Here is a 15,023-nt window from a genome sequence, read left to right as displayed (position 1 = left end):
CCCAAACCATCCTGTGATTTTGTGATTCTGAACAAGAGCAGGACATCCCCCCAGGGGAAGCAAGCCCGTCTTGCTCAGGAGCCCAGGAAGAAAACACGTATTGCAACGGGCAGAGCTGTCCCAGCAGTGCTGCACACGGGGTTTGCAACGTGGAGAAGCTGCAGAGCTGCTTTTAGCCCCAGCAGCCACTGCATCTCCAGCTGATGGGCGCTTGGACCCCTGTGGGCTGCGGGAGCTGGGCAGAGCTGGCAGAGAGCACCGAGCGCCGCCGGCAGGCGGTCCGGGGGGGGGAGCGCGCCTTTTTGCCGTGACTGTCACTGTACCAAGAACAGGCGCTTCCCCGTCCCCGTGACGGGACACGCTGTTCCCAACCCGAGAGCCCCAGCGCTCGTCTGCTTGGCAAAGGCTCGGGATGTGCTTGAGGCAATAAGCTGGGAAGTAAAAGTGGGATTTTTTTGCAGAAGAAATCCTCAAACAGCACCAGCCGCTCATCAGGTAACGGGCAATAGCACCGGCGGCTCTTATACCTCGTGTAGCCACCGTGCAGCCTTTGCTGGCGCAGGGGGCACGGAGGTGCAGGAGGCACAGGAAAGCCAGCAAGGAAAAGCCCCCAAGGAGCTGGAGGGATCTTCCTTGTGCCCTTCTGACACCGATTTGGGCTGGGAGGGGACCAGGCAGAGTGGAGCAGGATCTCTAATTCCTGTAAGAAGCACAAGCAGCGGGATATCGGTCCATGCTCTGCATCCCAGGATCCCCCCTCACCTCTGTGCAGATTTAATTAAAGAAAAGCTGTTGCCTCTCAGCAGCAGGCTCTGCTGGTTTCAAGCATTATTAGTGCAAAATTCAGGAGGGATTTGCCTGACTCTCAGAAAGCCTTGGAGTTTCTGGTACATAAAGCGGCTGTTGTCAGCTCCCCGGGTCCTGCCTCCACGGGAGGTTTGCCTCCCACGAATGAGAAGGCAGAAGCCACAGCTTTGAAGAAGCTGAGACATCATCTGCAGAAAAAGATAAGGTGCCAAAGATCAAAGGCATCAGGGTGTATTCTGAGACCGATGGACGAGGGGAGGAAATGCAACTTTTCAGAGCAAGGCAAGAGGGACAAACATTGAAGGCAAAGTGATGTCATTTAAAATCCAGCACATTTAAAACCCCACACAGGATGAAACGCTCTTTTCTCTTTAAAGATTAACACTCACAGCATGAAGGAACAAAAATATTAAAAAAAAAAAAGAAAAATACAATTGATGGAGAGACAAAAGCCCAAAGGTGTGAGCGGGGGGATTCCTGTGAAACCGTTGACGTTTCTGATGAACGAGTTTTCTGGGGGTGGTTTATGTAAAGGAGAAGGGTAAGGAACACAGACATGAGATATTCTCAAGCAAGCTGATGAGACTAAAGGTCTCCTGACTCAACAGTTCTCCTGACTCAAGATTTCATCTTTTTTTTTTTCTTCTCCCTTTGCAGGTTTTGCCGTACAATTTGTGAAAGTCTTACCAACAGTGGGGCCGGTTTTGGTTTTGTTACCTTGGAGCCTATTTAAAGCCTCCCTTTAAAAACCTTAATTCCATATTGAATTGAATCTAAGATAAGCATGGTGATGATCTGAAGCCCTAATAAATATCCATCTTCCTATGCATATTGAGGTTCTCCTATCATAGGGGTTGGACCATAGCAGACTTGTTGGAAAGAAAAAATATCTGTATATTTCCAATCAGTAAAAGCATCCTATTAAAGTCATAAAGGAAAATATTTCCTGTGCTTGCTCAGGCTCTAACATGGGATCTGTCACCCAGAAATTCAGAGTGACTTCCAATAACCCGCGGTCGATGGCAGCATGGGCACCACAACCCCGACCTGCAAACCCCCTGGAGCAGCGCCGGCAGCTGTCCAACAGCCCAGAAGGAACTCTGGTCCTGGAGTCTGAGGAAGCTCATCACGGGGAATATATTTAAGTAAAATGATTATCACCAGGGCATGAAGCTGAGCGGAGCAGCAGCTCGCCTGGAGTCCAGCGGAGGTGTTGGACATGGTCTAGGGGTGGGCTTGGCAGTGGTAGCTTAACGTATGGACTCAAGGACCTTAAGGGTCTTTTCCAGCCTCAGTGATTCTGATTCCATGATTTACTGCTTCCTAGAAATTCTACATGGCTGAGAGCATTGAGGAAGCAAAAACCTCCCGTGCGAGGACAGGCTGAGAGAGCTGGGGGTGTGCAGCCTGGAGAAGAGAAGGCTCCGGGGAGACCTTCCAGCACCTTCCAGTGCTGAAAGGGTCTACAGGAGAGATGGGGGGGCTCTGGATCAGGGGGTGCAGGGACAGGCCGAGGGGTGATGGTTTGAAGCTGAAAGAGGGGAGATGGAGATGAGATGTGAGGAAGAAATGTTTTCCTGTGCGGGGGGGTGAGGCAGTGGCCCAGGTTGCAGCTGTGGATGCCCCATCCCTGGAGGGGTTCAAGGCCAGGCTGGATGAGGCTTTGGGCAACCTGGGCTGGGGGGAGGTGTCCCTGCCCATGGGTTGGAACTTGATGATCTTGAAGGTCCCTTCCAGCCCAAACCATCCTGTAATTGTATTATACCTTATAAAGAGCTAAAAAGCGCTTTACGTGCCAAATATCAGACACAAAGGAGTAAGAAGGTGCACCAACCTTACCAACACCTCTTGGAGGAGAGCAGCCACCGCCCAAGAGCAGCGAGGGGCTTCTCCTCTCTGCCAAGCCAAGGAGCCACCAACCACGGCTTGGTGGGAACTTCCAGCAGGTCCCAAAAGAGAGAACTGAACATCTCTGTCCATAGTCACTGCCTAGAGTCACCAGAAAAGAAAATACAGGAGTGGAGCTCAGCACAGGGAGCCCAAGCCCAGCTGGGGACCGCGGGCCAGCATGCTTGTGAAGAGAGGAGAGGGTGCTCAGCGCTGGGAGGGTCCACACCCTGCCTGTGAAACGGAGCAGCTCAGCCAGCACCCACTTGTGCACAGGCAGGCATCAAACTGGCTCTGAGTAAACACGTTTGATGATACAGGTGCTAGGAGATGCTAATGAACTGGTTTGGAAATCAACCTGTGAGAGAATGTACTGCTGACAAATATTTGCAGGTGCTTTAATTTTCCTTTTGTTTGTTTTTTCATAAAATTGACTTTTTTTGCATGCAATGCAAGCTTAGATATTTCTTATTTGCACTGCAAATGTTAAAAAAGCAATAAAAATTATGGAAAGTCAGACAGTAAAGTGAAGAATGGAAGCAAGAAGCCAGCTTGAAAAAAAGAAAATCATTAAAGTTGTCAGAAAAGCACGAGCAGAATCTCCCCAGCCAATTCCTAACACTTAGGTGGGAAAGCCCTGTCTCTGAGCCAGCCCAGTTATCCTGCCTCCACTTCTTTTCCTACGTTCCCTAAATCCATTCTCAGCCCTTGACTATAAAAAGAAGGAATCTCTAAATGCTAAGGACCACTACAGAACTGAGATTTCTGCCTAGGCATGCTCGTTGGGTTTCCCGGTGGAAGAAACAAGGTTGGGGGTGTTGAGTGTTTGTTCCTCCTTCGATTGCCCACCCACTTACCAGTCTTCCCATGCCGTTGCAGCTGGGTTTGAGCGGGATACCAGCTTTTATTATTTGTGCTTTCTTTGGTAAAAATTAAGAAAGATTATTGCAGAATAGACCTGATTAACTTAGACGTGACCGTCACGGAAAGAATGAGCTTTAATCTTCCTTCCTTCACCTCTTACTTAATTCCTTCCCTATTCACAGTGGATTTCTCTCCTATTCACTCGAATGGGAACTGACTTTGCTTTACACTCAGAGGTGGCCAGATCTCTGTTTCCCCTACAAAGCCCAGCACAGTTCCTGTTTTTCCAGGCCCTTCTACCAATGCACGTTCTTTGTTCCAGTTTCTATCCAGCCTGGCCTCCTCTAGCCTAACCAGCCGAGGGGCGAGAAGCATCCTCTTTACATCTATTAGTATTTTCCAGCATTCTCACAGCTTTACCTAAAGACCACGTCATGCTTTTTGTAGGCTCCCATGGTTGTGCCGGTGGCTTCCCCAGCAGATACCCAACACCGCTCCCTTCGGAGCAAACAGGGCACCATGGTTTTGGTTGCAAGAAAAAACACCCATCATTAGAATTAGATTATTGGATTTACTCTGCTCCAACGTGCCCAGATTTCATAGCAGGGTACCTTCACGGATTTGTGGACGGTCACTCCAGGTTGAAAATGGTGTCAAAGGGTGAGTCTTGCCCTGATGCTTGCCAACATCAATTGTAAAAAATTCCCAAGCCCCACTGGAAATGTTCTGTCTGAGCTAGGGTGTGACAACTCAGGGCACTGGGGCCAGTTTTGCTTTAAACTTAGTAGAGCCTTCTCCTAAAAGTAAGCATAAAAAAAACCAAACAAAAAAAAAACCCCCACACACTTGTAAGTTAGCTTGCAGCCTGGAAGAAAAACTAGACTTGATTCGTTTAATCTGTAGAAGAACGGTTCCCAAACATTATAGCTGTGACCTCTGTTCCATTCCAGGGCTTAGGACCACACTAAATTTAACAGCAGATGTGTTAGATTTATAACTTTGCTTACACGGGCTGAAACCTCAAACCTGGCTGTCTCAGGGAGTGGTCCTCACCATCCCCCAACTTCACAATCCACATTGTTGATTTGCCTTTAATAAAATCACCTGCCAAGACCATTCCCTGAGCACATGGAATCAACTTACAGTTTTGGGTAAATACAGAACGGCATCGACTTCCTCACTTACGCTTCCCTGCACAACCCTTTCCTTGAGCCAGACCCACAGTAAATAAGCTTTTAAACTGGGTCCAGGGCCGAGGTAGGCACACGCACCTTGGCTGATAAACCACTAATTAGAACTGAGAGGTACCACGACAAATCTCAGCTTTACATGAGACAACATCTGGGGCCCCAGATGTGCATTTCAGGTCTGAAAAGAAACAAACAGAGGTACTGAAACCAGTGTGTACCCATGGAAAAACTGTGGGTTTAGGATAAGGCCACTGGAATGTAAACAGCAGGGCTGGAATTTCAGAAATGACTCCAGCAGTATGGATCCTGGAAAGTCTGATACAACATCTGACAGGTACTAACCACAGGGAGAAAAGCAGTTTTGCTCCCAGGCATTGAAGACAAAGATTTGTAAGAAAGACCCTGGCTCTCACTGCAAATTCAAGCATTAAACATTCAGTGAGGAGAGGAGAAAAGCAAACAAAAACACAGACACTGTGTTGTACTTTGTTGTTTTTATAGAACTTTTACAATATATTTCTCTTCATTTGCATATTTTACCCACATCTGTATCTTTCTTTTTACATGTTGAACTGAACTGGAATAAATCTAAAGGTCTGACATATTTTAAACAACTGATAAAAATTGCAAAGTAGTAAACCAGTAAGAAAAGAAATTATAAAACTCTCTTTTTTAAGTGTTTAATGAAAGCAAGTCAAATGCATCGTTAGGAACAATATGGTTTGTTTTAAACACATTATAGGTGATTCAGGCAGGACAATTTTTTTTTTTTAATATTAGGCACATTTTTTCAGCATACCTGTTTCCAGACAGTTTTATACTATTCAATATATCATCTGCATCCACTTGGAACTGCTGTAGGATTTTCAAAATGTGATTGATCATGAAGAATCATTATTGGTATTCTCTTCCTCTTTCTTTAAAACTATCAGAAAAAAAAATTAAAAAAAAAAAATCAGTGTTTCTTGTCTCTTAAAAAATCCATAATGAATGATTGAGTTGTAAGGCAGCATCAGATTCAGTGTCAGCTCAGGTCACAGTCCTTCAGTTCCATCTAGTGGGTAGAAATTCTATTTAGTGGACACTGTTCCTAGAGAGTCCCTTCGGGGCAAGATGCCCAACTCACATGGCCAGTTACTGCTGGTAGAGTAAGTGAAGTGGTGCACCGAGTGAGGACCGCTGGCCACTCCTGGGTTATCCTCACAGCCTCTTGTCTTCATACAGAAAGCAAAAAGACAGTCCGATGGAAAAAGATGTGAATATGATAGAGCCATGACAGGTTCTCTGAACAGTTTATTTACAGTCTTCATCCCTGATGTGAAAAAAGAAAAAAGCCTTCTCTGATCAGAGCAGGCGGGTCTCAGCAGCATGCCGCACGCCTTCGCAACCAGCCTGGTGCGTACCCCTGACTGCTCAGCCAGGGATTCACACCGAGGCAGGAAACAAAGTCCTGCTGCTCAAGCAGAGCCATTTCCAAAGGCTCACCTGGCCCATCAGCACGACTCCCTAAAGCAGACGTAAGAATGTCGCGTTCCAGTGGAGCGACTCCCCGCTCCCGGGATCTGCTCGTGCTGTTACAAAGTGTGGAACAGTTGGTTCCTCCGGGATTTCTCAGACACCCTGACAGTGAGACTGCAAATCCAGATACATTACTCAGATGTGGGAACAGAATGATCCGTGCATTAAAGATATGCCCCATCTCTGATAATTCTTCCCCTGGGGATCTCCTGCTGGAGGGAAGGAGAGCTGTAACCTTCCCCTGCAGGATGTGCGAGGAGGCGTTTCGGAGCAGCGTCTCTCTGCCTTTCAGTCTGTGATAAATAGCACATTTTTCCCTGAATTCTGCCATTCTCTTTTGCTAAGAGGGCCACTCCACTCCTGAAGGCAATGGCTCTGACATAGTGCTTCTTGGTCTTCAGTCTGAAGTCTGTCAGGCAGAATAACCACGTTCTGATTCAACCTCATCCCCTGAAGAAGCATTCACTTCACACCCACCCGCCTGAACAGAAAGAAGTCAAAACAGCTGTAGCTACAGCACCAGATACCAGCTGAAAAAAGGGGATGCATTACTGCACAGCTCCCTCTCAGAGGGACACTGGACCACCCTCCAAATTCCAGCCCTGGCCGATGAGACCATCAGTGCAGAGATCATCCCCCAGAGCAGTGCCCTTGTGCCAGCTGCACATCACTGTTTGGGCTCCACTCAGCTTTTGGACAAGAATAGTCTCTTCTGACAGAGCCACTGCCTTTAGATAACTTGCATTTAGTTACTACTGAAGCTTTTGGTCGCCTTTTTCACATTCTAATGTTGAGGTGAGGAAGGGAAGAAGAAAACAATGAGCATAAGAAGTTCTCTGAATTCATACTTGACCAGACCAGCTCTACATACTGTATGGGGGTGTACAAACACACCCCCAAATCTTTCCATGCTCTCTTTTAACTCTTTGGAAAGGGAACAACCAGTGTAGTTAAGAGGAAGAAAGCCAATTTATTTCAGCACAGAAGGTCTGTAATTCATTCCAGGTTCGCTAAGAGTAATGCAGTTATTGCTCTAAGACTGGACTCAACATTCACCCCCACCCTGAGTGCCAGGAGTCCGGGTTCTGAACATTGCCAAGAAAGACCCCCTAAGCCACTAGTATCAAAATCATTAAAAGAAAAAAGCCTCATCAGTAATTTCTTGTAAAGATGTGATCTTTGAGAAACATGGCAGTTCCCCAGTTCTTCATACGAGCCCTGCTCTGTGAACAGAGGGCAGCCGTTGCTCTCTGCACTAGAATAACGGGTTAGTTAGACCGACACACTGGAGATATGGGGAGAACAGATGATGGAGCTGGTCAGATCAAAACCAGAAGAAACATTAACCTCTTGCATGAAGATGCTCTGAAACTGAAATCCTTTAACTGCTACATGAATCACCCAGAATTTGTTTCACAACCTGTAGTTTAGTAAGAGTTAAAGCTCTTTAACTCGGGTAGTAGCCTTCAAAGCAAAAGAAAACATGACAGGATCCAAGCATGGACCATTTCTTCACCAGCCCACCAGACTCTGGTTGGCCTGTTTCACTTCAATGATATGTAAGAGACGCTGCTGACGGCATCCATCTGAGTTCAGCAATATTTTCAAAGCTGTCATGTTCCATCAATCAAGTTTCCTTGGGAACAGACGCTACCAACACGGGGGCCTTCCCTTCTCACACTGCAGCTACTTTCTTTCATTTACTTCCTCTGAATATCTGAATTAAAAAAAAATATTGTTCTGTTTACTCTAACATGCTACAATAGGTGCATACATAACTGTAGGCGACGCGTGAGTTACTTCAAGGTGTGCTTTCTCACTGAAGTGCGTTTTTACTTTTACAAATTCTACATCAAGGTGGAAGGAAGGAAGGCTGCAGAGTGCTCGTACACTGAAGCTGAAGGAGCTTTTCCTGAAGATGTTTGTTCCAAGGTTCCTATGGACAAACCGCTGTATCCCATGCACTCTGGCCTGAGCCAGTATTAAACATTCCAGAAACTTGTTGATTTGTTTGGGTAGTTAATGGCAAGGCTGATAGCAGCAATGTTTTTCAGGGCCTAGAAGAGAGAAGGAAAAACAAAGTCACATCAAAGACTCCCCGGTCCAAAACCGTAAAAAAAAAAAAAAAAAAATCCTTGTATGAAATCAAACAGAAGTAGATAATAACCATCCTGCCTCCCCCTGCTCCTCTCCTGGTAGCGCAGTAACTGCCACGCACCCAGGCAGCTTCAGCAAGGCAGCTGCATTCCCAGTTGCTGAGGGACCAGCCCCCTTCGCTATTCCCGTGTTCGGCAGCCGAGACGTCAATCCCGTGAAGCAGATGCACCCGCTTACACCCCAGCGCCGGTCTGCGGCACATCATCCGACTGGTAACGGAGAACAGCATCTGTGTGTAGCTCATTCACTAACTTCAGAGGCCCATCCCAGTGCTGTAAAGCCCAAGTACATTCATATCTATTGCATAAAACTCCACTGGGCTATCAGAAATCACTCATTATCTCTGTTTGCCAGAAAAACATCCCCAAACCACCCATCTCTGGGGCTGTGCAATCTTGTTACCTGTGCTGTGCAGCGATGAAGATGAGCTTCAGTATTTAAGGCAAGCAAATACTCCTGCAGAGACCCAAGCTCCTGCAACCAGAAAGCATTCAATGAGCACCAACATTTCTACCAGAAGTATCATCCTACTAATTAACGTCAAATGCTGATCACTACAGCAGCCCCCAGAAGCGGAGGTACCAGGAATACAACCAAGACTCTCCTGGACACGGTTTGTGACCACAGAAATCGGGTAAGTACAGATTGGCCATATGGGATGTTCAAAATCAACTCAAGGAGAACCACAGTCAAATACCTTTAAATTAATTATTACATCAGCATTCCTCTCAAAATAAAGAGTGGGTTTAGGGCCTCCTGCCTTAATCACACATGGAAGAGTCATGACTATTACTCTTGTAATAAGTTGTTAATGTTTCTGAAGCATTTAATGATTCTAAAGCTCTGATGTACTTTGGCAAAATAAAGGAAAACTTCATTTATTTTAACACAGAACTACGTATCGTTCCCAGTGCTGGGGAGAGGAGGGATATAGATACAAGAAGTGCTTACGGTCACTCTGTTTTCTGTAACAAAGAAGAGTTCTGCAAGCGCACGATGAAGAGGAAGGAGAATACCAGGCTTGGTCACGTCATGACACAAGTTGTTTTCCATATGGGTGAAGAGCTGCCACAGTGGCTTCAACAAGGTGAGGTCACAGTCACTGGAAAAAGGCAACGTAAATGAAATAGAGATGAAATAGTGAGTAACCAAGATCTTACATCTATTTCTGGGAGGGGGGAAAAAAAACCAACCCAAACAAATTTAAGAGAACAAAACCATCCAGTTTTGACAGATAGATGTATAAGTGAAGGAAGAAACACAAGAAGCATTTTCAAATTGAAATTCAGCCAGGTGTTTCAGCACACCGCATTTCATTCTGAATCAGTGAAGTGGAGAAAACCTCATATCCATGAATACATCCAAATGACTTTTCTAAAACTGAGTGGCCTCCTGAAATGAGGACTTTAAAATAACCATATACATCACTTTGCTAAATGCTCTAGCTCCACTGCTTGAAAATATACAATCCTGAGCTACAGCACTGAGCAGATGCCCTTGTATAGGGCAGAGAGACAAAAACCAATATATAGCTTCACAAACAATTCCGACCGTGCCTCCTTCCTACTCCTGAGTTACAGCTAGCTAACCCAAACAGCACTTATTGTACAGATACGATGACAAATATCGTTCAGTAGGGGGGAAAGGGGGAAACTTAATTTCAGAATCTATCAATTAACACAAGAAAAATATTAAATAGTACAAGCACAACGGAGACAATCTTTTAGCACTGAGATTTGTTGTTCACATGACAAAGCAGAGATTTTCTGATTAAAAGAACTAAGGGAACTTGAAAAAATACTAAATCTGATTACAAGAGAATAAATTTCTAGAAAATTAATGGAAATCTATTTTTTGTCCTGTTTCAGGGTGATTTTTTTCTTTACAACAACATTTGAATTCATTGGACCTTTTTAAAAGCCAAGAAAGAAGAGAAAATGTTTTTTTAAAAAAATACCCTTATAAGTTTCCACCATCAAGGCATTATGAATTGTATCCAAAAGGCAAATTAACAGTACCTACTTAGTCCCTTTTTTCTTCTCCTGCCCTTCGCCTTTTAGCGCACAATGCAGGACAGTGACTCACCTCTGGGCGCTGCACTGCACTATCTTCAAGAGCAAGTGGATAGCCTTCAACCGCTGGTGACCCGTCTGCCGGCACGCTACCCCGACCTGCCATTCCCAGATTTTGGCCAGTGGGAGGTGAGGAACTACCCTTTCCTCAGACAGCATCTGCTTTAGAATTTCAAACCCTGGGAAGAAAAAAATTCAAACAGCTGTTACTTCTGTAGGGACCCATTTCGTTCATACATTCAGTTTTCTCTTCTCCATAGACTACGTATTGCTCTGGTAAGCAAGAAATAGCGAAGAAAAATACCAAACAAAAATCTGGGATGATTTCAGATTACATCCTGATATCTCAAGTCTTTTCTGGGGCAAAGCTTAGATGAAAATTAGAAAGAATCCTATCTGACATTAAAGTTTTGCCCAAATAAGACAAACAAAATACAGCTCCTCACTATTAGATGATATGCAGTAGAGTTTTGCTGATTGCAAATCACCCATCAGCCTCAATTTAATTAAAAATATTTAAACTCTAAAATAAACTGCCAAACTTTTCATTGTATGTCTAGAAATTAGATCCAGAACCAGCCTATCTGAGTGGATAACTACTTTGTGAAAACACAATTACAATTATTTCTGTTTCCAATTATGGCACCTCAGAGTGTTTACTAAATCCTGTGTGTAATTACTGTCATATAATGAGACTTTGAACGCAATAACATTATTATAATTGTTCTCTCCAAGTCTGTGAAGATTTGGTATTTCTAGCATAAAGTCACAGCAAATAAGAGACATGAGTCAAGTTTCAACTTGAACAGAACTAATCAAGTTAATTCCAAAACACTGGAGAAAGCAAATTTTAAGTAAAAAAAAAAAAAAAAAAAAAGGATAACCACAAGTCTGTCAAAGCTCATCAAAATAACTCCAAAAAGTCCTTTCTGATACATTCTGAGCAGTGCTTACCTGTCTGAAACCTTCCAAGATGACCTGCTGTCACTGTAAACTTATAACCCCACTCGGTGTTACTCATGTCGGAAGTAAATCGGTAGTAGAGCGTGTCTCCTGCGCAGAGAGGAAGAAAGAAAATCCCTGTTACTACCTTCTGAGCTAGTTCTGCTATCACAAATACAACACAAATGAAAAATCCTAAATATTGTCTTTCAAGAGACGCGATTGCTTATTTTTTGGTGATTATGAAATGCTCAGAACAGTATGACGGACAGGAGGCTGAAGCAAAGCACAGGATGGTTTCCTCTGTATAAAGACATAAGGATAACGCCTCTTACATTTTTGTCAACTATGTAGAAGAGGGAGTTAAGGAAACTCTCTCCTGTACACCATTAAACTCCACTTTTCCAATTGTGTTATGGATCAGTTATGATTTATGAAAAAAGAACCTCCACCTAGGCAGGCAAGCTCACAGCCCATTAAACAAAGGGTTAAAAAAACCCACGTGAAAGTAAAGCTGCACTGCTTTCACATGTCAGAAAATGAAATGGCACCATTACTCTAGGAAACAAACTTCTTAAGCTTGACCACTTAAAAGTGGAAGAACTATCAAAATGTTTGGCCATTTGACAGTCAGGCAGCAGAACATTCAAGAAGGTCTTGTCATCGTAGCATCTACAGATCCACAGAGGCAAACACTGGGAGCTGGCTGTAACGCATCCTGACGTACTGTGCTATGGAATATCAGATCTGGTCAAAACTCAGAATTTCCTTCTGTTCCATGTAAAATCCCATCACCCTGGGACAAACATGCTAGGAAGCAGAATTTTCAAAGCTTCACAAAAAAAGAAAAATTTTGAAAACACTTTTTAGGATAAAAAAAAATAAATCTAAAAATCTGTTCCACTTTTAATCATGAAATCAGCATGCTGTTTCCTGCTCCCGGGAGTCTTGAGAAAGCCCTGCCACCACATGAAAAACTTTCAAATGCTTGCTTTCAGCTCAAGCCCTCTAAGTGGAATCAAGAGCCTTAATCCAGACAGTCTTGGCTGGAAAATTAATTTTCACAAGGTGAAACTCAAGTTTCACAGCCAAGGCTGCTCCAAAACAATGGGCCTCAAAAGTTCAGCTTCTTGGCAAACCTCTGCAATTATTTGGGCGGAAAAGGACAGAAAGAAGCTTATAAAGATCCAAAATATTTCCACAGAGCACACATTTGTTTCTGACTAGCACCTTGCAACCCAAACTGCTTTGCTAAGGAAGTTCCTACATCTCTTTACAGCCACTCACGGTGTTCACAACCAAAATCCTCCTGGAATGCCAGAGCACTCAGTGGGCTAAAACAACATAAGAATCCATGAAATCCCTTCAGCTCACTGGCATCGGGCTATAAAAAACGTGCTGAGAGAATACACGCTGAAGTCGTTAGTCAAAAGACTGATTTATTTTTTTTTTTTACGGCTCCTCTGTAGCAACAACTGGAGGCAGGCACTGAGCACTAGTACAGCACAGAGATGAGAGATAAGCCTATCTGGTTCTGTGTTTTTTAAAAAAATGTGCTTCCTGTGGAAAGTAAGACAAGGCAGAAACAATGTAAGTGACTATCGTGCAGAGCAAGGACTGTGCTGGAACAGAATCAAGATCAAAATTTGTTTCCAGCAGCTAAGTGCGTGCTTTGACTGAGGCATGGAAAAAAAAAGGTCAAGAAGCAGAAGAAGAGATAAGCCTGCTTTTCAGCAACAAATGCAAGGGCAGCACGTCAGAGCAAACAGACTGGGACAAGAAAAGGAGGTTTTTTTCCCCACATATCTCAGGAACATCTTTTAGTAGTTTCCGTCAAGAGTCCTCGATACCAGCAATGCCTGCACGCTTGCACTTGGCAACACGGCGTACTCACCTGGGAGCTCAAAATCATTCCACTTCTGCGGAGACCCGCTGAAGCTGTGCCGATCCTGCTGGAAGTCACTGCTGCTGGACATGAGCAACTCATCACAGCCTTCTTCTGTGTTACACTGAGAGTCAAATTTGATTGAGAGGTAGATAGCACCAGGAATATGAACTTTATCCTGAGAATTAAACATACAATCTTTGTATACTGTAACACCGCCTTACCAAGAAGCTACTTAACTTTCACCATACAAACAAGGGAGATAGAACAAATAGTACAGCATCTCCATGGGAAAAAACTCTTCATATTTTTATCAGGAGCTAATTTAACAAACGTAAAGCACAGCCTATTGCTTGCATTAGCAGTGAAGGGTGTAAAATTAATTACTAGCAATGCTTTGCTTTTTTAGAAGCAGTTGCTGATATTGTTCTCACTGACACATCCTAAAGGTTTTGACACATTTTAAAAATAAAAATCAGAAGAGTGAGAGCTGCAGGGGAAAAAAAAAAAATCCCAAGACTGCCTAGAGGCGATAAGTACCTACCAAAATACATTAGAAAAATGCTGTCAAACCATACCAAGAAAAGAAAACCAGAAGCTGTTTGTGTCAGGAGCAGAGTGTGGAAAATGAGGAAGGCAAGAAAGACTCCAGTCCTTGTGTCTAATGGCACAAGGAAGTAACAGGGCAAGTGAAACAGACCTCTGGATGAAAGGGTAGAAGTATTTGCTCATTAAAACGCTGAAACCATTTAAGTATATTATCTGCTTCAAACACACGCATAGTAAAACCATTTAAGTTATGTACTTTTCATGGGATTGAATTAGGACTACGTTCAAGTGCCTTAGTGAACATATTTCTTTGCAGGGCAGGGCATCAGCCCCTTCCGAAGCCAGGCCGGACAGATAACTCACCGGTGCTGCAAGCACACAAGTCCCATGGGTACCCACCTGGAACATTGTGAGCCTTCTGCTCCCACCACCTCGACGTTTTTCAACTAGTCTTCAAACCATGCAAATCACTGCAACACCTGTATCACTTACCTCAAAATTAGTGTTGTTGTTGTAAGGATGCTTCGATTCACGCATCTGGACTGCCATCCCGGGCTCCTCCATGAACTGGCAAGCCGTCAGCGCCATTGTCCCCAGCATGCTCTCACTGCACCCGTGCAGCACTTTCTGCAGAATCTGGGGAGAAGCAACACGTCACATAAATACCATTTGCTATCAAAACAACATCTGCAAACTCACATGCTGAGGACTGACCCAAGGGTCCTTTCTAGCCACGCATTTTGGGAGAGAGAATGGAGCTGCCAGCAAGAAACGAGACCAATTCACAAATGATGCCTACAGGTGTCATCTCCATAAGTGCAGAAGATTTTACTGTTTTTATCAGATAAAGTCTGAAAGCTCTGAAACAGAGGCCAGTGAGAGCTATTAGCTACATCTCTTTCCACAAACGCTAGAATCAAGGCTAATCCGTAAAGTAATTAACAGTAAACTAAAGCTGTAAACAAGGAAGATAAACAAGTTTGCCAGCATACTAACCAGACACCTTTACCTCCTATAGCTACAGGTTTTGATTTGAACAGAATGCATCACCTGTTTTAGCTTCAAAATGTACAACTCCATGTATAAAAAGGAATGATTAAGGGTCAGTTCCGTGGCTGCAGTGTCTGAAAGCACCAGATGCAAGAGCTGTGT

General features: G+C 44.1%; 1 protein-coding gene across 1 annotated transcript in view; it reads right to left on the bottom strand.

Moving 5' to 3' along the window:
- Positions 1 to 8,248: 8,248 nt before the first annotated feature.
- Positions 8,249 to 15,023, bottom strand: part of ZZEF1 (zinc finger, ZZ-type with EF-hand domain 1) — a gene marked incomplete at its 5' end in the record, with an annotated part of 51,921 nt that continues 45,146 nt past the window's right edge. The window contains 7 exons of the mRNA XM_010083127.1: positions 8,249 to 8,323; positions 8,826 to 8,897; positions 9,375 to 9,525; positions 10,509 to 10,674; positions 11,450 to 11,548; positions 13,332 to 13,500; positions 14,364 to 14,507. Of these exons, the coding sequence (XP_010081429.1) occupies positions 8,249 to 8,323; positions 8,826 to 8,897; positions 9,375 to 9,525; positions 10,509 to 10,674; positions 11,450 to 11,548; positions 13,332 to 13,500; positions 14,364 to 14,507 (876 nt within the window). The remainder of the gene's footprint in view (positions 8,324 to 8,825; positions 8,898 to 9,374; positions 9,526 to 10,508; positions 10,675 to 11,449; positions 11,549 to 13,331; positions 13,501 to 14,363; positions 14,508 to 15,023) is intronic.

Source organism: Pterocles gutturalis, unplaced genomic scaffold (genome assembly GCF_000699245.1).
Source record: "Pterocles gutturalis isolate BGI_N339 unplaced genomic scaffold, ASM69924v1 scaffold18720, whole genome shotgun sequence".
NCBI classification, from domain to species: Eukaryota; Metazoa; Chordata; class Aves; order Pterocliformes; family Pteroclidae; genus Pterocles; species Pterocles gutturalis.
Note: the sequence above shows the minus strand (reverse complement) of the source record. Positions and strands in the feature narration are given on the sequence as shown.